Here is a 23,429-nt window from a genome sequence, read left to right as displayed (position 1 = left end):
CAGCAGGAGAGAGATGAGGAGAGAGAGATAGCAGGAGAGAGAGAGAGATAGCAGGAGAGAGAGAGAGATAGCATGAGAGAGAGAGATAGCAAGATAGCAGGAGAGAGAGAGAGATAGCAGGAGAGAGAGCGAGATAGCAGGAGAGAGAGAGAAAGCGAGAGAGAGTTAAAACTCAGTTGGTATGAAAGCGCCGTTAAGGTTCATGAGTATATGATGTCATCACTATCATTAACATCCCATAGTCATCAGAATCAATTTCTTCATATCTCCTTCATCTAGACATATGCCTTGGTATATACGATTGCTTGGCTCTCTGAAAATGAAGAGCTTCACTTTGTGGTAAAAGCTCTCGATATGCTGCAGTATAAAACTGTGACGTTGTATTTTCAGAGATACATTTTTTAAAAATCAGAAACCTGGGAGGGCTAGAGGTCTGCATGAGGTCTAATGTCTATTGCATGAGGATGTAGGGAAGGAAAACAGTTTCAATATCTAACTCAAGATTATAAAACATGCCACTCAATTTGAAATGTTCATATACTTTGATGTGAACTCAAAGCATGGGTTTCTACCTAGCGACACAGCCATGGGTTTCTACCTAGCGACACAGCCAAGCCAATGCCAAGCATCTTGCAATCCCTCTAACAATGTTGCCAGTGATGACAGTGTGGCACTATGTGGGCTGTTCTAAAAGCATTAGGGACTGTAGATGTATGTGGACACTTCTGCCTGCCTGTCCTCTCACTGTGGAACAACTGGATCAGTAGAAGACAAGCACAAGACAAGCAAGAAAAAAACAGGCCATTTACACACCCACACAAACGCTCTCTCTTTATCTCGGTCTCTCTGTCTTTCTCTCTCGTCCACAAGAAAAAACAGGCCATTTACACACCCACACAAACGCTCTCTCTTTATCTCGGTCTCTCTGTCTTTCTCTCTTGTCCACAAGAAAAAACAGGCCATTTACACACCCACACAAACGCTCTCTCTTTATCTCGGTCTCTCTGTCTTTCTCTCTCGTCCACAAGAAAATGTCCGTAATCACATGAAGGAAGACTGTATGGACAGAGAAAGAAAAAGACTGCTTGCATGTTAGGCCTATGTTTCCAAGCCTGTGGTGCACGTCTTGTGCAGGTTTATTTGTGTGTGCTGTGCAAAATGGAAGCGCGGGTCCACGTGTGTTTGTGAGTGTAGTTACTGTGTAGTCAGTGTGTCTGTACGCGTATCTCCCTGTTGACTCACCATACAATGATCTATTTTATACTGTACCAGTCAAAGGTTGAAACACCTATTCATTCAAGGGTTTTTCTTTATTTTACAATTTAAATTCATTAAAAATCCTACAATGTGATTTTCTGGATTTCTTTTCTTCTCATTTTGTCTGTCATAGTTGAACTGTACATATGATGAAAATTACAGGCCTCTCTCATCTTTTTAAGTGGGAGAACTTGCACAATTGGTGGCGGACTAAATACTTTTTTGCCCCACTGTATATGAAATCATGTAGTAACCAAAAAAAGTGTAAAAAAAAATTGAAATATATTTTTAGATTATTCATAGTAGCCACCTTTTGCCTTGATGACATCTTTGCACACTCTTGGCATTCTCTCAACCAGCTTCACATATGCTGAGCACTTGTTGGCTGCGGTCCAACTCATCCCAAACCATCTCAATTGGGTTGAGGTCGGGTGATTGTGGAGGCTAGGGCATCTGATGCACTCCATCACTCTCCTTCTTGGTCAAACAGCCCTTACACAGCCTGGAGGTGTGTTGGGTCATTGTCATGTTGAAAAACAAATGATAGTGGGACTAAGTGCAAACCAGATGGGATGGCAGAATGCTGTGGTAGCCATGCTGGTTAAGTGTGCCTTGAATTCTAAATAAATCACAGACAGTGTCACCAGCAAAGCAACCCCACACCATCACACCTCCTCCTCCATGCTTCACGGTGGGAACCACACATGCGGAGATCACCCGTTCACCTACTCTGCGTCTCTCAAAGACACGGCGGTTCATGCAAAATCTCTAATCTGGACTCATCAGATTAAAGGACAGATTTCCACCGGTCTAATGTCCATTGCTTGTGTTTTTTTGGCCCAAACAAGTCTCTTCTTCTTATTGGTGTCCTTTGGTAGTGGTTTCTTTGCAGCCATTCGACCATGAAGGCCTGATTCACGCAGTCTCCTCTGAACAGTTGATGTGGAGATGTGTCTGTTACTTGAACTGCTACTTGAAAAAATTGGGGCTGCAATCTGGAGGTGCAGTTAATGAACGTATCCTCTACAGCAGAGGTAACTCTGGGTTTTCCTTTCCTGTGGTGGTCCTCATGAGAGCCAGGTAACTCTAATGAACGTATCCTCTACAGCAGAGGTAACTCTGGGTTTTCCTTTCCTGTGGTGGTCCTCATGAGAGCCAGGTAACTCTAATGAACGTATCCTCTACAGCAGAGGTAACTCTGGGTTTTCCTTTCCTGTGGTGGTCCTCGTGAGAGCCAGGTAACTCTAATGAACGTATCCTCTACAGCAGAGGTAACTCTGGGTTTTCCTTTCCTGTGGTGGTCCTGTGGTGAACGTCCTCTACAGCAGAGGTAACTCTGGGTTTTCCTTTCCTGTGGTGGTCCTCGTGAGAGCCAGGTAACTCTAATGAACGTATCCTCTACAGCAGAGGTAACTCTGGGTTTTCCTTTCCTGTGGTGGTCCTCGTGAGAGCCAGGTAACTCTAATGAACGTATCCTCTACAGCAGAGGTAACTCTGGGTTTTCCTTTCCTGTGGTGGTCCTCGTGAGAGCCAGGTAACTCTAATGAACATATCCTCTACAGCAGAGGTAACTCTGGGTTTTCCTTTCCTGTGGTGGTCCTCGTGAGAGCCATATAAAATATATTTTGATTTGTTTAACACTTTTTTGGTTACTACATGATTCCATATCTGTTATTTCATAGTTGTGATGTCTTCACTATCATTCTACAATGTAGAAAATAGTCCAAATAAAGAAAAACCCTTGAATGAGTAGGTGGGCCCAAACTTTTGACCGGTAGTGTAGGCTCAATGCAGCCTGCTACTAATGAAAGGCCCAGTTATGTCAGAATAGCGGGCTGTATAGGTCCTGTGCTCTGTGCCTGGGCTGCTGGGTCAAACCAGTCGCTGATGCGTACATAAGCATTTACGAAATTAATGCATTATGTAGGGATTATGAATGTGTTACGGACGTAGACACCATTGAGAAAAAAGTTCCCAGATTACTTCCTGCAACAGCACCACGGCTACTTTCGGTCTCAAGAGTCTAAAGTGGCTTCCTCCTCTTGTCTCCTCTCCTTCATCGTTGCTGGTCTGAGGTTGACTGCATAAGTGAACACAATGTGGGGGAGCCTGAATGATAGGAATGAACTTTCACCTGCCTGGCTACGTTATAAACTGCAAAGGAGACGAGAGGATGTGACGTTAAGACTATTGAGATGTAGCCTACTCTATGAGTCCATATAGGCTGTAATTACCAGGCATCCTTCTAGCAGCAGAGATTCCCACCCCATAGAGCCAGGGACTGGGTGTTGGGAGGAGAGACTGAATGAATGGTGACTCACAGCCAAACCGCTGACTCTCACTGACTCTCAATGGATAGATCCACTGGTTGTCATTTAACTCCCCAAGGGAAGGGACTGGGCTGTCATACCACAATATATAACCTCTAAATCATATTACCGGATGACGGCTCTTCCCTAACATTCATAATTAAATTATGATTTATTATTAAATTACAGCATCCTTATACTGATTCTATCGACATTTAGCACAATGTAACCCTCGTGTGAAACTTGAATAAGATCAGTACGAAAAAGTAACATCTAAAGAACGCCTAACATCTACATCTACTTCTGGGACCTCGGGTAATTTCTCAACTGAGCTAACCTACAAGTCGTGACTTAATTTCCAACTGAAGTAAAACAAACTGCCATTGTACTGCAGTCAGGAAATGATGTGCCTTTTTTTCCCTCCTCATTTTGGCACGTCTCATCTCAGCAGTGGTCACTGTCCAATCAGAGAGAAGTAACTGTGGTGAGACAGTTTGCATGAGTTTACTCACCTCTGATTTGTGCTGCTGTGCATAAATAGTTACGTACCACAGTGGGTTCTGTCTTACAGTTACTGCTCTTACTTCTGCTCGTGTTTCTGACTTTCTTCCTGTATATTTTCATGACTATAAGAGTGATTGGTTTGTTCCTTTGGAGCAGTAAAGCCAGATTCATGTTTATGCAGAATCTTTAATTACACAGTGGCTAAATCTGAGTCATTATATGATCATTACGCAAACAGTGTTTATAAATATTTATAAACACTTGTATACAAATGTAGAACATGCAGAAGTGCGGTGACCGGAAATAACATTTCCTGATCTGACTGAGCTATGATAAATGGTGTATTTTTCCTCTCGGGGGGACTTGCAATCACTCTGAGAGACAGAAACAGACAGAAACAGACAGACAGACAGACAGACAGACAGACAGACAGACAGACAGACAGACAGACAGACAGACAGACAGACAGACAGACAGACAGACAGACAGACAGACAGACAGACAGACAGAGACAGACAGACAGACAGACAGACAGACAGACAGACAGACAGACAGACAGACAGACAGACAGACAGACAGAGCGAGGGAAAAGAGGGAACGACAGAAAAGAAAGCGAGGTGAGGAGGCGAGTCGGGCGGGCGAAGGTCAGATCAGACTGTCTCTGTGAAGTGTGAAGTATTTGAGGTATGATTCTGTGGCAGTCTCCAAATGTATAAACAGTAGTTCAATGTGTGACTGTGTGTGTGTGTGTGTGTGTGTGTGTGTGTGTGTACCCACGTGCGTTACTAAACACATGAAGCTAGAATGTACAAAAATTCACCATAGTGATAATTTCAACAAGGTGCATTCGTTACATTACATCCCCGTAAGGCATAAGCAGTGGTCGGTCTGCAATCACTAAAAACAAGAAAATGAACCACAGAAACACACCACAAGGCTTCTGACCCTATTAAAAATACTCTGTGATCTCTGTATTTCTTATTTTATTTTCCCTTAGGCTTTTTTTTGACATAGGCTTTTTACAGCGAATCGGTGTGAACTGGTCGTGGTTAAAGGAGGATGTTCTACTGTGACATACAGGAAAAGCTCCAGGTGGGGCTGCCCGGGCCACGCCACCTGGTTTCACTGCCTTACCATAACCCCATCATCAGGTCCATCCCTGAAAGAAAGGAGGAGAGCACGCAAAACCAGTCCCAGATGTCATTGGAGAGGAGTTCGGGGTGCACGTTCTGGACCAAGTTTGTGGGAAACCTGCTTTAGAGAGAAGGGAAAAAATGGAGGACAGGGTTTAGAGGAAGAAAGAGAGAGAGGAGAGAAAGAGAGCTAGAGGTAGAGTGATCTATAGAGAGAGGAAGAGAGGGAGGATTAGAGGTAGAGAAGGGGCTTTTTGATGTCCCTCTGGCCCTCAGGTGATTCTCCTTCCCCTTGATTAGGCTTACTGGTAGCTGGTTTCCTCAGTGCCAGACCCAAGCCGTATCCTCGCCTACCCTACCCACCATCTGGCCCACTCAGCTCTTAAAAAAACCCATCTGTTCTGCTACACACTAAACACATCTCTCAGTTACACACTCCACCTCTCTATCGGTGTACAGGACACACAAAAGCACACATTGACATACAACAAAGGCACAAAGTATTTCAAATGGTAGACCGATACTCAGTAAACACAAAGAGAACATTATACCTGGAAACATTCACATGTACTTCCAGATGCTCACAACTTCTCTCAACTAGGCTACGTCTTTATAGGTACTACAAATAGTGCAATTAGTTCTGCGTGTACATTGCTGTGAAAAAGTAGGTTCCCTTTATTTAATATTAGGTTTTGGTTGAAGATCTGATAACATTCAGTATCATAAAATATGCAAAAGTAGAGACAATTAGAAAGTGGTCAAATACTTTTCCACGGCAGCGTAAGTACTAATCTATGTTTGCCTAAAGCAATGGTACTTCAACCATAAACACTATAACATTGCCTTTCGTAAAACAATGCACAGATGAGGAAAATTAGAGGGTGCATCCTTAGTGCATCACCATAAAAAGTCACACTGTTTTTAAGCACAAAATCCATCCCTATAATTACAACTCTTTAAATAATGAGAAGGGATCGCTGGGCTTGATTTCTGTGTCTCTGGGCTTCAAACCCCACATCCTGCTCTCTTTTGGTTAAACTAGTGTCTTAAAAAGGTATTTACTTCCTTCCTATGTCCTTCAACCAGACAACTATTTTTAGTTTATTAGTGGGTTCTTAGCGTAGCGAGATCATGTGGTTCCTCTAGTCCCCTCAAACTCAACTCGATGCCTCAAAGCCAGTTCCACCGCGTTTTTTCATTGTTCCCCTCCAATCAGGGACTGATTTAGACCTGTGACCACAGGTGAGTGATTCCCCTCTAATCAGGGACTGATTTAGACCTGTGACCACAGGTGAGTGATTCCCCTCTAATCAGGGACTGATTTAGACCTGGGACCACAGGTGAGTGATTCCCCTCTAATCAGGGACTGATTTAGACCTGTGACCACAGGTGAGTGATTCCCCTCTAATCAGGGACTGATTTAGACCTGTGACCACAGGTGAGTGATTCCCCTCTAATCAGGGACTGATTTAGACCTGGGACCACAGGTGAGTGATTCCCCTAATCAGGGACTGATTTAGACCTGTGACCACAGGTGAGTGATTCCCCTCTAATCAGGGACTGATTTAGACCTGGGACCACAGGTGAGTGATTCCCCTCTAATCAGGGACTGATTTAGACCTGGGACCACAGGTGAGTGATTCCCCTCTAATCAGGGACTGATTCCCCTCTAATCAGGGACTGATTTAGACCTGGGACCACAGGTGAGTGATTCCCCTCTAATCAGGGACTGATTTAGACCTGGGACCACAGGTGAGTGATTCCCCTCTAATCAGGGACTGATTTAGACCTGGGACCACAGGTGAGTGATTCCCCTCTAATCAGGGACTGATTTAGACCTGGGACCACAGGTGAGTGATTCCCCTCTAATCAGGGACTGATTTAGACCTGTGACCACAGGTGAGTGAATCCCCTCTAATCAGGGACTGATTTAGACCTGGGACCACAGGTGAGTGATTCCCCTCTAATCAGGGACTGATTTAGACCTGGGACCACAGGTGAGTGATTCCCCTCTAATCAGGGACTGATTTAGACCTGGGACCACAGGTGAGTGCAATTAATGATCAGGTAGAACAGAAAACCATCAGACCGGACCTCGTAGGGTCAGAGTTGAATACCCCTGCCCTAGTCTATATGATCAATTTCCTATGCCATCGTCACAGACACTCAGAGGGGCTGGAGGGTGGGGAGGTGCTTGTGACAGCCTATAGTTTTCAGTGATAATATACGTGTACTGAATGTGTGTGTTCTGCTCTCAGTGCCTTGGCACTCACCACCCATGTCCAATGATTTGCCTGAAAACACATGAGCTCATCCAGCATGACCATCTAGCCTCAGGTCACATCTTATCTGCACAGATGGCATGGCTGTATGACACTCAAAGACATGCACGCAAGATCACACACGCGCGCAACACTGCCATGCACTCCCACACACTTCTTTCCCCTCCGCTTTCCAGCTGCCCGTGAAATACATGACGGACCGGATTTCTGGCAAATTAAAGCGCAGATTCCAGCGACCTTTTCCAAGAAAACGGTGTAATACGTTGGCCAGCGATGCCAGCCTCCATTCACTGATCTTGGAATAGGATCAGTGAATGGAGCCAGTGTGGATACATGTGCACTTGACTGGTAGCCAAGACTACTGGTTACATAACACAATGAGAGGTGGAGTTAGTGTATGTGGCCAGGGCTGGTGTGTGTGTGTGTGTGTGTGTGTGTGTGTGTGTGTGTGTGTGTGTGTGTGTGTGTGTGTGTGTGTGTGTGTGTCTGTGTGTGGAGCTGGGTCGATGAGGGCGACAAGTTTATTAGGTACACCCATCTAGTTGGACCCCCCTTTGCCTCCAGAACAGCCTGATTTCTACGGGGCATGAAAATGTTGCTCAATTGGTGGCAAGGGACCGAACGTGTGTCAGGAAAACATTCCCCACACTGTTACTCCACCATCACCAGCCTGTACCGTTGACACCAGGCATGACGGGGCCATGGACTCATGCTGCTTAGGCCAAACCCTGACTCTGCCATCAGCATGACGCAACAGGAACCGGGATGATGCAACAGGAACATTCGAACCAGGCATTGTTTTTCCACTCCAATCACTGGAGACGCTCCTTGTTGTCTGTAGGAGTGAATTATATTCTTGAACAGCGTGGTGTACCTAATAAACTGGCGATTGAGTGTATATCAGTGGACTGTACTTCAGAGAGAGGATGACTGACACCTGATCTGTGTAACATGAGCTAAACGTCACATCAGCACCACCAGCAGGCCAGTAGAGGACAAACTAGTGAATATTTCACACAGTAACAACAGAACATCTCTAACAGATGGACATTGGACTCACATACAGATGCAGACATATAATGTATTGTTGTATTAAGCATCTCACTAAGGTAAATCATACCCTCCTAAACAGAAAGTTAAGTGAACAACATACACTACATGGCTCGTTGAACATCTCATTCCAAAATCATGGGCATTAATATAGAGTTGGTCCCCCCTTTGCTACTACAACAGCCTCCACACTTCTGGGAAGGCTTTCCACTAGATGTTGGAACATTACTGGGGGAACTTGCTTCCATTCAGCCACAAGAGCATTAGTGAGGGCGGGCACTGATGTTGGGTGATTAGGCCTGGCTCGCAGTCAGCGTTCCAATTCATCCCAAAGGTGTTCAATGGGTTGAGGTCAGGGCTCTGTGCAGGCCAGTCAAGTTCTTCCAGACCAATCTCGACAAACCATTTCTGTATGGACTTCACTTTGTGCACGGGGGCATTGCCATGCTGAAACAGGCAAGGGCCTTCCCCAAACTGTGACACAAGGTTGGAAGCATAGAATCGTCTAGAATGTCATTGTATGCTGTAGCTTTAAGATTTACCTTCACTGGAATTAAGGGGCCTAGCCCGAACAATGAAAAACAGCCCCAGACCATTATTCCTCCTCCGCCAAAACTTTACAGTTGCCACCGTGCATTCTCCTGGCATCCGCCAAACCCAGATTCGTCCGTTGGCTGCCAGATGGTGAAGCGTGATTCATCACTCCAGAGAACACATTTCCACTGCTCCAGAGTCCAATGGTGATGAGCTTTACGCCATTCCAGCTGACACAGCCAGGAGTGGTGGGTGTGGAGTCAAGCGCAGAGAGCAGAGGATAATGGGGGAAACCAAACTTTATTACGGTATCCAAAAGTAACGCCAAAACCAACAGGCGAAAACAAATATGTCCAACCCAAAGCTGAGCTCCAAACAGTCAGTGAACATAACACGCAAGCAACCTAGACTAACAGAGAACAAGCCCGCACAAAAGCAGGCGGGCCTAACAGGCTTAAATAGTCCTGAATCAAAACTCAAACAAGAAACAGGTGCAACCAATAAGACATAACAAACAGAAAAGGGGATCGGTGGAAGCTAGTAGACCAGCGACGACGACCGCCGAGTGCCTCCCGAACAGGCAGGGGGGCCACCTTCGGTGGAAGTCGTGACACTTGGCATTGCGCATGGGGATCTTAGGCTTGTGTGCGGCTAATCGGCCATGGAAAACCAATTCACGAAGCTCCCGATGAACAGTTCTTGTGCTGACGTCCAGAGGCTTCACAATAACAGCAGTTGACCGGGGCTGCTATAGCAGGGCAGAAATCTGTCAAACTGACTTGTTGGAACGGTAACATCCGATGACGGTGCCACATTGAAAGTTGAAAGTGACTGAGGTCTTCAGTACGGACCATTTCACTGCCCATGTCTGTCTATGGAGATTGCATGGCTGTATGCTCGATTTTATACACCTGTCAGCAACAGCTTTGGCTGAAATAGCCAAATCCACAATTATTAAGGGGTGTCCATATACTTTTAGTGTATGTTTGGCAAGTGACTACTAGTCATTTCACTGCTACAGCGTGGGGTCTGACACAACTAAGGAAAATAGAATGTGGCTGATTTTTGACTGCCAGTGCTCATAGTTAAAATATTTGACTAAATCATTCATAAAAAACTAATTTCAATCAATCCCAGTTGGGTTTTTCATGGTTTAGAAAACAACAGGATTTTTTATGGACAAATATTTTAGCAGTGAGGGATTTAACCCCAACTTTCCTGACTAAAATCAAGAGGTTGAATTGTAAGAGAGCAGAATTGCGGCTATAGGCTATAGGAGATCTGATGTTGTGACGTGGTTAATCTATGGTGAAACAACCCAAATACTGACACTTTAGTCCCTCACGACTTTAATATTTTACTGCTAATCTCCCCAATTGTCATCAGAATTTAGCATGACAAGAGGCGGGTGGGCTGGCTGGATGAGTGTGTATGTACAGTGCCTGTCATGTTACAGCCATATTCTAAAATTATTATTTTTCCCTCAACAATCTACACACAATAAAACAACCCCATAAACCCACAACCCCATAAACCCACAACCCCATAAACCCACAACCCCATAAACCCACAACCCCATAAACCCACAACCCCATAAACCCACAACCCCATAAACCCACAACCCCATAAACCCACAACCCCATAAACCCACAACCCCATAAACCCACAACCCCATAAAGACAAAGGAAAAACTGTTTTTTAGAAATGCTTGTAAATTTATTAAATATAAAAAACAGAAATACCTTATTTAGATAAGTATTCAGACCATTTGAAATTGAGCTCAGACGTATCCTGTTTCCATTGATCATCCTTGAGATGTTTCTACAACGTGATTGGAGTCCACCTGTGATTGGACATGATTTAGAAAGGCTCACACCTGTCTATATAAGGTCCCACAGTTGGCAGTGCATGTCAGAGCAAAAACCAAGCCATGAGGTCGAAGGAATTGTGTGTAGAGCTCAGAAACAAGATTGTGTCAGGGCACAGATTTTGGGAAGGGTACCAAAACATTTATGCAGCATTGAAGGTCCCCAAGAACACAGTGGCCTCCAACATTCTTAAATAGAAGAAGTTTGGAATCACCAAGACTCTTCCTAGAGCTGGCCGCCTGGCCAAACTGAGAAATCGTGGGATAAGGGCCTTGGTCAGGAAAGTGACCAAGAACCTGATGGTCACTCTCAAAGAGCTGCAGAGTTCCTCTGAGGAGATGGGAGAACCTTCCAGAAGGACAACCATCTCTGCAGCACCTCACCAATTAGGCCTTTATGGTAGAGCGGCCAGGCAGAAGCAACTTCTCAGTAAAAGGCACACAACAATCCGCTTGAAGTTTGCTAAAAAGGTACCTAAAGGAGTCTCAGACCATGAGAAACAAGATTCTCTGGTCTGATGAAACCAAGATTGAACTCTTTGGCCTGAATGCCAAGCGTCATGTCTGGAAGAAACCTGGCATCATCCCTACAGTGAAGCATGGTGGTGGCAGCATCATACTGTGGGGATGTTTTTCAGTGGCAGGGACTGGGAGAATAGTCAGGATTGAGGGAAAGATGAACGGAGCAAAGTACAGAGAGATCCTTGATGAAAACCTGCACCAGAGCGGATCTCAGACTGGGGCAAAGGTTCACCTTCCAACAGGACAACGACCCTAAGCACACAGCCCAACCCTTGAGTGGCCCAGCCAGAGACAGGACTTAAACCCGATGGAATATCTCTGGAGAGACCTGAAAATAGCTATGCAGCGACGCTCCCCATCCAACCTGACAAAGTTTGAGAGGATCTGCAGAGAAGAATGGGAGAAACTCTCCAAATACAGGCATGCCAAGCTTCTAGCATCATACCCAAGAAGACTCAAAGCTGTAATCACTGCCAAAGGTGCATCAACAAAGTACTGAGTAAAAGGTCTGAACACTTATGTAAATGTGATTTCAAAAAAGTTTTTATACATTTGTCAAATTTTAAAACCCTTTTTCCGCTCTGTCATTATGGGGTATTGTGTGTAGAAGATGAGAAAACGAACACAAAAATCTATTTTAGAATGAGGCTGTAACGTAACCTAATGTGGAAATAGTGAAGGGGTCTGAATACTTTCCGAATGCACTGAATGTGTGTGGGTGCATGACTGCGCACAAAACTAATTGAAATCATGACCTCTCCCTGTTCAGTTATTGATTTACACTTCATCACTCTCTCCCCATATGTGTGTGGCGTGTGGTGTGTGTGTGTGTGTGTGTGTGTGTGTGTGCGTGTGTGTGTGTGAGAGAGAGAGAGGGAGAGAGAAAGGGATGGAGAAAGAGAGAACTAATAGGTAACCTGTGGTACCATTGACCGTTTCTAGTCACACAAGAAAAGGTAGGAGCGTTGCAACATAATGCCTCTAATTCAGAGTGCCCGTCTGTCTCTCCCACTGAAGAGAATGTGTCATTATGATGTCTATTAACATGAGAGAACCGTGCACACCACTCCTCTTCACTAAACCCCTTCCATTCTATCCCCAATAGCTTACTGCTGGAGAAGTGAGAGTAGGATACTGTCTCATCTCATTCCAACACTACCCTCTTTCATCTCATTAGACACAATCCCATTTCCACTCCAGGCTATCCATATTCTATTAGTCCATTCTCTTCTCAATATTATCTTGCCCTCCCATCGTTTAAAAAAAACATCCCACTATCCTGTCCCAATGAATAAGGCACCATTATTCAAGTCTCCTCTCTTTACACACACACACACACACACACACACACACACACACACACACACACACACAAGCCAAATAATTTTACAAATTTAAATGAAATGGCTGAACTGACTAGTTAAAATCAAAACAATTTCCTCACCAAATCTTACACTCAAGTAAAGAGACTCTAAACGTCCTAATGTGAACAGTTAATTGTGTGTACATGGTAACATGTGCTCACATCAACCGCAACTCTCAAACAATAGCCAACCAATGGCAAAGTGTACCCTACTTACCCACAGCATCGCAATCTCACGCTTTAGACAGACAATATTTAACAATAATCCTTGTAATCTCTACGTACCTTTCAGTTTCATTCATCCATTTCTCTTAATCCCAGCGGAGGGGTTCGCTGAAGCGCACGGTGCGGTACCCAAACCTGGACCGGTCTTCGAGCTCCTGAGTCCGTGAACACGAGCCTAAAGAGTGTGTATGTGTGTGTGTGTGTGTATGTATACTCTGACAGGAACAGGATCCGCGAGTCCGCCCCGGTGATTCCTCCGCCTCTCCTCTCGCAACTCACATAATGGATGTGTTGTTACCTGATTCAGCATGCCATTAGCATAAGAAACACTACTGGCTTTCATACCAGCCTGGTCTCATAGACTAGACTTAACATAGTAAACATAAATCCGGTACACTAAAATTAGCGTGATAAAGTAAGTTTGGTATGGTAACATAAAACAGATTGTTAGAGCAAATGCTAAAGTAGGTTAGTTGGTCAGAGTGGATGGGTAGGCATACAACCTGAATGTCTAGCAACCCAAAGGTTGTGGGTTCAAATGTCATCGCAGACAACTTTAGCATTTTAACAAATTAGCAACTTTTCAACTACTTAGCACTTTTTCTCTATTTTGTATGTTAGCTAACCCTTCCCCTATTGTACGTTTTGCAAATTCGTGACATATAATATGAATTGTAACATATCATGGAACAGCCCAGCCTCACATCCAATTCGCGCATATACGTACAAAATGTATTTCAGCCGATTTCGTGCGTTTTGGGCATTTTTGTGTGGTTCAATTAGTTCCAAAATACACAAATTTATGTGCTACTTAATTTGTGCGAAAAGACACGAATTTAACCAGTAGGCACACAAGCAACAACCATATACGCGACTATACCTAACCCTAACCTTAACCCTAACCTTAACCATTCTACTAACTATACCTAACCCTAACTCCAACTGGACCTAACCCTAACCCCCACCCTACGGACAGACGACTCTTTAACCCAACCAATGGGTCAATCTACAAGTGGGCAACCATGGGGCCCACCACAACTTTGGCCGGCCGCGCCCGGACCCCTCCGGCCTACGCGTATATGTGTGGAGTGCACTCCCTCCCTTCCCCCCTCCGGTTTCCACGTGTCAGAGATGGAAGTGGATCAACCGACTCAAAACTAGAAACCAAACTCCTGGGTTGCACTATGCTTTCCACTTCCGTTGACAAGCGGACCTAGACATCATGACCACACCACTCGATATGGACACATGGCAACCAACCAAGGACCAAACCTGCATAAGGTGCGCAACTCAAGGGATTTTGCCTGATCCTACACCGAGTTTAAGAACAAAAATTAAATACATGGCAACCAACCGAGGACCAAACCTGCATAAGGTGCACAACGCAAGGGATTTTGCCTGATCCTACATCGAGTTTAAGAACAAAAATTAAATATAAACTATCGCGTCTATATGGTTGTTGAAAAGGCTTGTGTGTAGCCTACTGGTTAAATTTGTGTCTTTTCTCACGAATTAAGCCAGAAAAACGCACAAAAACGCACAAAATTTGCTGAAATGCACGAATTGACTGTGAGACTGTGTTGCATGGAAATGGGTGAAGGACATCCACAAATTAAAACATAGGCCAACCACACAAAACGTAACATATCATACTAAATTGAGTATCTCGGATATACTTACAGAATAATACGAAATTCTATGAGACCAGGTTGTTCATACACAGACCAGCAAGAAAGTAGTCTTATTTGATTGAATCTCTAAATGCATTAGACATGTGGATCTGGATTTGTCTATGCACAATTTCAGTTGCGTAACTTGTGCTGTATTTTATTTGGTCTGGCCCTGAAATAGACATGACAATCCCATGTGAAGAAATCGGGGAGATGAGAGTTGAGATACGCCCCTGACACACAAGCATGCTATAAAGCGCTCCACACTCGATTCTGACCTTTGATCTAGTATGAACAAGTAAAACTGTGGTGGTGAAATATCAAACGTAGGCCAACTGTTCTTGGCTTAACATGCATGTGGAAATAAATCAAGATCAATTTGATGGATAAAAGCCTAATCCTTTTTGCTCCCAACATCAGGTCCATTATTTTCGGTAATATGAGTCTCTTGTCAGTTAAGGAAAGGATGTACTGAGGTCCTCCTGTTGCAACTCTGTTCTGTTGACAATGCGGTTTAGAAGAAGAGCAGAGCAGCGGTATGAAAACCACATCCGGTGGTTTATTCATCAGGGCTGCACTCACGACTCACACAATCCCAATGGCTGTGTCTCGAAGCACACTGAGAACCGGTCTCAGAGCAGTGGTTGCGGTCATAATATTAGATTGAGCAATGTCGGAGTGACACTGGCTAAAATACAGTAAAATAGAATACAGTATATACATATGAGATGAGTAAAGCAGTAAGTCTATGTATATAGGGCAGCAGCCGGTGCAGGGTTGCGTAACAGTGTGGAAGCCGGGTGGAAGCCGGCTAGCGGTGGCTATTTAACAGACGGATGGCCTTGAGATAGAAGCTGTTTTTCAGTCTCTCGGTCCCAGCTTTGATGCACCTGTACTGACCTCGCCTTCTGGATGATAGCGTGGTGAACAGGCTGTGGCTCGGGTGGTTGATGTCCATGATGATCTTTTTGGCCTTCCTGTGACATTGGGGCTGTAGGTGTCATGGAGGGCAGGTAGTTTGTCCCCGGGGATGCGTTGGGCAGACTGCACCACCCTTTGGAGAACCCTGCAGTTGCGGGCGGTGCAGTTGCCATACCAGGTGGTGATCCAGCCCGATAGGATGCTCTCAATTGTGCATATATAAAAATCTGTGAGGCTTTTGGGGGCAAGCCAAATTTCTTCGGCCTCCTGAGGTTGAAGAGGCGCTGTCGCGCATTCTTCACCACACTGTCTGTGTGGGTGGAACATTTCAGATCGTCAGTGATATGTATGCCGAGGAACTTGAAGCTTTCCACTTTCTTCACTGCGGTCCTGTCAATGTGGATAGGGGGGTGCTCCCTCTGCTGTTTCCTGAAGTTCACGATCATCTCCTTTGTTTTGTTGATGTTGAGTTAGAGGTTATTTTCGTGGCACCACTCTTCCAGGGCCCTCACCTCCTCCCTGCAGGCTGTCTCGTCATTGTTGGTAATCAGGCCTACTTATGTTGTGTCATCTGCAAACGTCATGATTGAGTTGAAGGTATGCGTGGCCACGCAGTCATGGGTGAACAGGTAGTACAGGAGGGGGCTGAGCACGCACCCTTATGGGGCCCGTGTTGAGGATCAGCGAAATGGAGGTGTTTTTTCTTACTTTCACCACCTGGGGGCGGCCCGCCAGAAAGTCCAGGACCCAGTTTCAGAGGGCCACGTTCAGACCCAGGGACCTGAGCTTAATGAGGAGCTTAGAGGGTACTATGGTGTTGAATGTTGAGCTATAGTCAATGAAGAGCATACTTACATAGATTCCTCTGGTCCAGATGGGATCGGGCAATGGGCAATGTGCAGTGTGACTGCGATTACGTTGTCTGTGGATCTATTGGGGCGGGGGGAGCAAATTGACGTGGGTCTAGGGTGTCAAGTTAGAGGTGATATGATCCTTAACTAGCCTCTCATTGTCAGTAAGAATTTGTTCTTAACTGACTTGCCTACTTAAGTAAAGGTTACATAAAAAACATTAAGAAGCAAAAGAAAGCCTCTCAAACCACTTCATGATGACAGAAGTGAGTGCTACAGGGCAATGGCCATTTAGCTCAGTTACCTTTGCTTTCTTGGGTACAGGAATAATGGTTGACATCTTGAAGCAAGTGGGGACAGCAGACTGGGACAGAGAGAGATTGAATACGTCCGTAAACACTCCAGCCAGCCGGTCTGCGCATACTCTGAGGACAGCGCAAGTGATTGTGTGCCATGCATTCAAGCAGTGTAAACTGGTCAAACAGCCAAAGGGGTTTTAGTTTGATCTCTGAGCAAAGTGATATATCATGGTCCCATCAAGAAGAGCTAACCAATATCGTATATTGTCAGTTTTGTCTAGCATCGGAGGGACTCTTTGCCTCATACCTGGTAAGACTATAGCTTCGCGGAAGCCTACATGAGCAAACTATGGCCTCTGCCGAGAGGTCTTGACCTATATGGCACAGGTTTGAGCTAGACCCGTAATCATACGCTCACTAGTTCAAGCCTCTTTAATGACTAAATTGGCGGCAGCTCGCTACAGTTACATAGAGCAGCTGTCAGACCGGTGAACAAGGTTGAAAGGTCGCTCTGATCACCTGTTGCCCACCTTGACAAATGAAAGAAACGTTCATCAAAGCCCAAATAGACATTTTCATGGTCAAGACGATGACCTAAAGGCACTTCAGTTGAGTAAGGACGGCACGTTTCTTCCACAGATCCACATAATTCCCCATTATTACATTAGAAGACCGAATGGCCCACTAAGCACTATATAGGCAGTATTTCAGTCAGACCATAATGTAATCGGAGGGGAGGAGCTTACTTGGCAAGGGCTATGCCTATGGCATTTTGAGAGATTTGTTTAACACAAAATTCCTCCAATTTGTAAAGCCTCATTTACTTCAAAGAGTCAAATTCAGCTTAACATTTGGTCAAATCCCCTTCAAACTATAGTTTCCCCTGTTTGACATACTGCAATATAAACTCTCTTAAAAGGTTATTTTAAAAGGGCATTGTTTCCAATAAATGTTCTCCCAAAATAAGGTTGAAAAACATGCAACCTAGGAGGCAATGAGAGGTAGTGCTGCTTCAAACAATCTATAGCTGAGGATGTACTCTCATAGGTGAGTCTATGGTGACATCTTGAGGTTATTAAGTGAACTTGCCATAAAATCCCTGAAATAAAGTGCAAAGATATTAGCATTATCTTGTTTGTTTACAGTCATCAAGAGGACATTTTTCAATTCACGTACATCAACATGATTTGTCATGATAGAATCTCTGGAGCCTGCTTTGCATGATTACAAGAAGGCCCTTAGGTAACCTTAAAAACAATCAAATCTACAGAGACTGGGATGTGTGCTGAGTGACTAGACTATCATAATCAAAGTTGAGGAGCTTGCCTATTTACAAGTAAAACAAAATGATGCTTAAATGCAAAGAGGTGCAAAGGCAATGAGGAGTGACACTCAGGTGTATTAGCCAAGGTGGAAATAGTATCCTATGGGCTTTCCTAGAAGCATACTAATGGCACACTGGGGAATGATAGTGACATGAATGTTCCATACATAACACAACAACACAAGACTCCACAGTCAACAATAACTACACTGTAAACAGACAGCAAAGGATTTAATTATTGTGCATTTTAAGTCATATAAAACAAAATATAAAAATAGCCGAACACCTCAAAATATGTATTCTGAAAATATAAGCCACTCATGTCTGTTAATCGTTTCTATTGTAGCTGGTATTATAAAAGCCTATTTAAGAAAAAAAAAGCCCTATTTTGTTGTAGTGCAGAAGTTTAGTATTGCCACTATTGTTCAAAAATAATAGTTTTTATAAGTCAGAAGAAGGAAGGTGCTCTATAATGTATAACTATGTACTCTAGAATGTCTATAAAGCTTTAAAGTTCTGGAACACTTCGGCCACCTCCAACCAGCTCCTGAAGCAGGCTAGTCCCTGGTCCCGGATCTGTTTCCTTCCCTTGTCTGTGATCACGTCTCCATTCTCCTTCACAATCACCAGTTTAGGGACCGCTGTGATATTGAATCTCTTCTTTAAATCACTGGAGGGAAAGTGGAAGAGCACAGGGCATAATCATGACTTTATAACTCTATGGATTATACCATACAAAATACAGGTCCCAATCTAGCAGAGGAATACAGTAGGCTAGCCTTGCTGAGCTCCAATCACTTGTCTCATCAGGCAGGTAGAGACATTGCCCTATTTTTAAACCTAATCCCTCAAAGGGTGACCCATAAACCTCTTACAAAGCCTGTTGCTTACAATCGCTGTACTATGGCTAGACAGTGGAGGAAAGTATATAGGCCTAAAACCAGTTCAACCATGGTTATCAATACTATCTCTTTCCAATAACTCAAATGGGAATAGGCTACATGAAAGATGAGACAGTCATAAGAATTTACTGTTTGTATTGATCCGCCCAAGGCAGGGCCAGCCAATCTCCGTGCATGTCATGATAATACTCCACCATATCATCACTCGACTTGTCAGAAGATATGAAAACGATTTCTAGCTGTGCAGGTGGTTCGCTCTCCTCGACAAGTTCCGTGTAAAAATCGCATAGAATAGGGGTGAAATCTCGACAAGGCGGGCACCAGCCGGCAGAAAAATATATTCCCACTACTTTATTCCTGAGAGCTTCTTCTGGGTCTATAAGATCCCCTTCTTTATTGAGGAGAGTTTTCCCAACAAATACCTCCACCATGGTCGGGGCAGTGAACACGCGCAACAGTAACGAACTAGGCAACTGTAGCCAAAACCAGTTCAGGACGGTCACCGTTGCAGCTTTACTCGCCGTGAACCGTTACTTTGAAGCACGACGCTTAATTACTCGTCCAAGTACAACACGGGCATAGTTTTCAGTGTTCAATCACTATTTGAATCACTTTACTCCCTGTTATAACCTGGTCATAACAAACTGTACTCACTGCTGTGTGGCGCTTGCTGATGTTGGTTGGCTTAAAAAAACAAAGTCAATTTGATTGACATCTCGTGAGGCCAATCAGTGTCCTCCGCCCTCTACAGAACTGTTTAAAGGTACAATCTGTAATAACACAATACAAATAGCCTCATGAATATTACAGACTATCAAGTCTGACTAGAGTATGACCGTAGTAAACTTCTTTAAAATAAATAAAGTCTGTCATCCCTAAAAGGAGAGAAACCACGAAGAGAGAGACCAACATACAACTTCACATAAAGTTTTAATTTGTTCAAATGTTATATGGATACTTACATAATAATTATATAAAAAGTATATGTTTTTAAATGTGTGTATACTTCTACATTCAAATAAAATTAACTATCTACATTCTTCAGAACAATAAAAGATGATGCGGTCAATAGAAGCCAAGAAGACAACAACGAACATGAAGAATCAACTATACATTACATGTATCTGCAACCATCCAATTGCACTGTATTTTACAAAGTTATTAAAGAGCAACATCATCCAAAGGGCCATATAAATCATATCGTTTTTATTTTTTTAAACACAATTAAGTGTAACTGAGAGATGAAAACCCTAATTATATATATTGAACAAAAATATAACGCAACATGTAAAGTGTTGGTCCCATGTTTCATGAGCTGAAATAAAAGATCCCAGAAATGTTCTATACGCACAAAAAAGCGTTTCCTATAAAATGTTGTGCACAAATTTGTTTACATCCCTGTTACTGAGCATTTCTCACTTGACAAGTTAATCCATCCACCTGACAGGTGTGGCATTTCAAGAAGCGGATTAAACAGAATTATCATTACACAGGTGCACCTTGTGCTGGGGACAATAAAAGTCCACTCTAAAATGTGCAGTTTTGTCACACAACACAATGCCACAAATGTCTCAAGTTTTAAGGTGGCGTGCAATTGGTAAGCTAACTGCAGGTATGTCCACCAGAGCTGCTGCCAGAAAATGTAATGTCCATTGCTCTACCACCGTCTTTTTAGAAAATTTGGCAGTACATTCAACCTGCCTCACAACCGCAGACTATGTGTAACCACACCAGCCCAGGACCTCCACATCAGGCTTGTTCATGTCGGATCGTCTGAGGAGTATTTCTGTCTCTAAAAAAGTCCCTTTGTGGGAAAAAAAAATTCGGATTGGCTGGGCCCTGGCTCCCCAGTTGGTGGGCCTGGCTCCCAAGTTGGTAGGCCTATGCCCTCCCAGGCCCATCCATGGCTGTGCCCCTGCCCAGTCATGTGAAATCCATAGATTAGGGCCTAATTAATGTATTCATATTGACTGGTTTCCTTACATGAACTGTAACTCGGTAAAATCTTTTAAATTGTTGCATGTTGCGTTGATATTTTTTGTTCAGTGTATTCACTACATGCCAGAAAGTATGTGGACACCTGCTCATCGAACATCTCATTCAAAAATCATGGGCATTAATATGAAGTTGGTCCTCCTTTGCTGCTATAACAGCCTCCACTCTTCTGGGAAGGCTTTCCACTAGATGTTGCATTGCTGTAGGGACTTGCTTCCATTCAGCCACAAGAACATTATTGCGGTCGTAGTCGGCATTCCAATTCATCCCAAAGGTTTTCATTAGGGTTGAGGTCATGGCTCTGTGCAGGCCAGTCAAGTTCTTCCACACGGATCTCGACAAACCATTTCTGTATGAACCTCGCTTTGTGCACAGGGGCATTGCCATGCTGGTACAGGAAAGGGCCTTCCCCAAACTGTTGCCACAAAGTTGGAAGCACAGCATCGTCTACAATGTCATTGAATGCTGTACCATTAAGATGTCCCTTTACTGGAACTAATGGGCCTAGCCCAAACCATGACCATTATTCCACATCCACCAAACTTTACAGTTGGCACTATGCATTCGGGCAGGTTGCGTTCTCCTGCCATTGCATTGCTTTGTACTCTATTTTATACACCTGTCAGCAACCTGTGCGGATTAAATAGCTGAATCCACTAATTTGAAGGGGTGTCCACATACTTTTGTAGTGTATTTTTCTGAAAAATGTCTATGTACATGATTTATTCCTCGGATATGTAACTAAGATGTGCTACCTACCTTATACATCCACACACATGCATACACTTACACACCATATATATATATATATACTATATTTATATATAAACATTTCCCCACCCCTACCAATTTCATAAGGCCTTTTTCTTTGAGTTCATATTTTCCTTGTGGCACTCAAAAGAGATACATATAAATAATTATTTTGGACAACATCAGTTTTGTATGTGAAAGACATAATCCCTCAAATACTGTGTAACACCACCACCCTGTGGCCATTCTGTTGTCACCATATACAACACATACAGCAGGGTAAAAAATTGAATACAAAAAAATGACTGTTTTTCTTTAGAAATGCAAAGAAAAGGGAATGAAAGGGAATGTCACAATAAGAAACACATTGAACATAGAACATTTAAAAAAAATGAGAGATACACACATGCATCTCACTTTTCACACTAACTTCCACTTACAGTTCTGTTTTCGCTACTCATGCAAAACGAATGGTCTTTTTTTCTATCCCACAATGAACTGACATCAAACACAGTACAACACTACAGTACGCAAGTGTGAAAGGCCAATTCATCAAACCCTTTCAATTGTTTTCTGAAGATGACATCTTGCATAAAACACAAATCAGTTTGCGGCTTGGAATACAACAGGATATAGAAGATATTTACTTGTGTGTAGCTTTTCTGGTATAGAGGGGCTTTATGCTGTATGCGGTCTTAAAATTATAATCTTTATTATAACCGATATACATACTCTCAGGTTTTTCTATCCATCCCTAAAGCTACCATTCAGTCATAGTTTGTGTATAACCTAGAGTAAGCATTAGCTACTCCTCTAACAGAGGGACTTAATCTCAAAATCAGTCACAACAGCTCATCTGTTCTGTTACTACGCAGAATACTGTAAAGGACAGTACTACCCCTCTTCGGAGACTGCATCTGAACATACACTGCTTCAGTGTCATGGAGGGCATGGAGAAAGCAGTAAAGGGTGGAGTGTCGGGAGTTACAGTCACATGGAACGTTTACGTTACTAAATAATTAACAACATCTGTATCTTAGAGGTTCTAGACCACTTAGTTGCCCACTGTTTCTCTGACAACAGGGGTAACGTCCCTAAAGGAGCATACTAAGAGGTCATCTGGTGGAACATGTATTTTGGTTACACACACACACACACACACACACACACACACACACACACACACACACACACACACACACACACACACACACACACACACACACACACACACACACACACACACACACACACACACACACACACACACACACACACACACATACACACACACACACACACACACACACACATACACACACACACACACACACACACACACACACACACACACACACACACACACACACACACACACACACACACACACACACACACACACACACACACACACACACACACACACACACACACACACACACACACACACACACACACACACACACACACACACACACACACACACACACACACACACACACACACACACACACACACACACACACACACACACACACACACACACACACACACACACACACACACACACACACACACACACACACACACACACACACACACACACACACACACATACACACACACACACACACACACACACACACACACACACACACACACACACACACA

At 43.8% G+C, this 23,429-nt stretch overlaps 2 protein-coding genes across 10 annotated transcripts in view; both read right to left on the bottom strand.

Moving 5' to 3' along the window:
* Positions 1-13,297, bottom strand: part of LOC112219676 (chondroitin sulfate N-acetylgalactosaminyltransferase 1) — a 42,643-nt gene extending 29,346 nt beyond the window's left edge. For 4 of the 9 annotated variants that reach the window (XM_024381144.2, XM_024381152.2, XM_024381148.2 and 1 more), the window contains exons 1-2: positions 13,107-13,293; positions 5,205-5,321 (exon numbers count right to left, since the gene is read on the bottom strand). The gene's annotated coding sequence lies outside the window, so the exon portion shown is untranslated. Of the gene's footprint in view, positions 1-5,204; positions 5,325-13,106 lie in introns of all 9 variants that reach the window. The other 5 variants (XM_024381146.2, XM_024381150.2, XM_024381151.2 and 2 more) reach the window with 3 other exon arrangements.
* A 5,030-nt stretch (positions 13,298-18,327) lies between these two features.
* Positions 18,328-19,689, bottom strand: LOC112219872 (nucleoredoxin like 2). Its single transcript, XM_024381378.2, has 2 exons — positions 19,143-19,689; positions 18,328-18,781 (listed from the first exon to the last, which is right to left on the bottom strand). The coding sequence occupies exons 1-2, from the start codon at positions 19,442-19,444 to the stop codon at positions 18,610-18,612; spliced, it is 474 nt and encodes a 157-aa protein (XP_024237146.1). The 5' UTR covers positions 19,445-19,689; the 3' UTR covers positions 18,328-18,609.
* Between the last annotated feature and the right edge of the window lie 3,740 nt (positions 19,690-23,429).

Source organism: Oncorhynchus tshawytscha, linkage group LG20 (assembly GCF_018296145.1).
Source record: "Oncorhynchus tshawytscha isolate Ot180627B linkage group LG20, Otsh_v2.0, whole genome shotgun sequence".
NCBI classification, from domain to species: domain Eukaryota; kingdom Metazoa; phylum Chordata; class Actinopteri; order Salmoniformes; family Salmonidae; genus Oncorhynchus; species Oncorhynchus tshawytscha.
The sequence above is the reverse complement of the archived record's forward strand: the minus strand, read 5'-3'. Positions and strand labels throughout refer to the sequence as shown.

Bases quoted from the DNA above. Each gene is read 5' to 3' on its own strand.
- LOC112219872 (XM_024381378.2), bottom strand. From the start codon at position 19,444: ATGGTGGAGGTATTTGTTGGGAAAACTCTCCTCAATAAAGAAGGGGAT. The intron at 18,782-19,142 runs GTAAATTCTTAT...CTTTCCCTCCAG, and splicing joins TGGGCGGATCAATACAAACA to TGATTTAAAGAAGAGATTCA.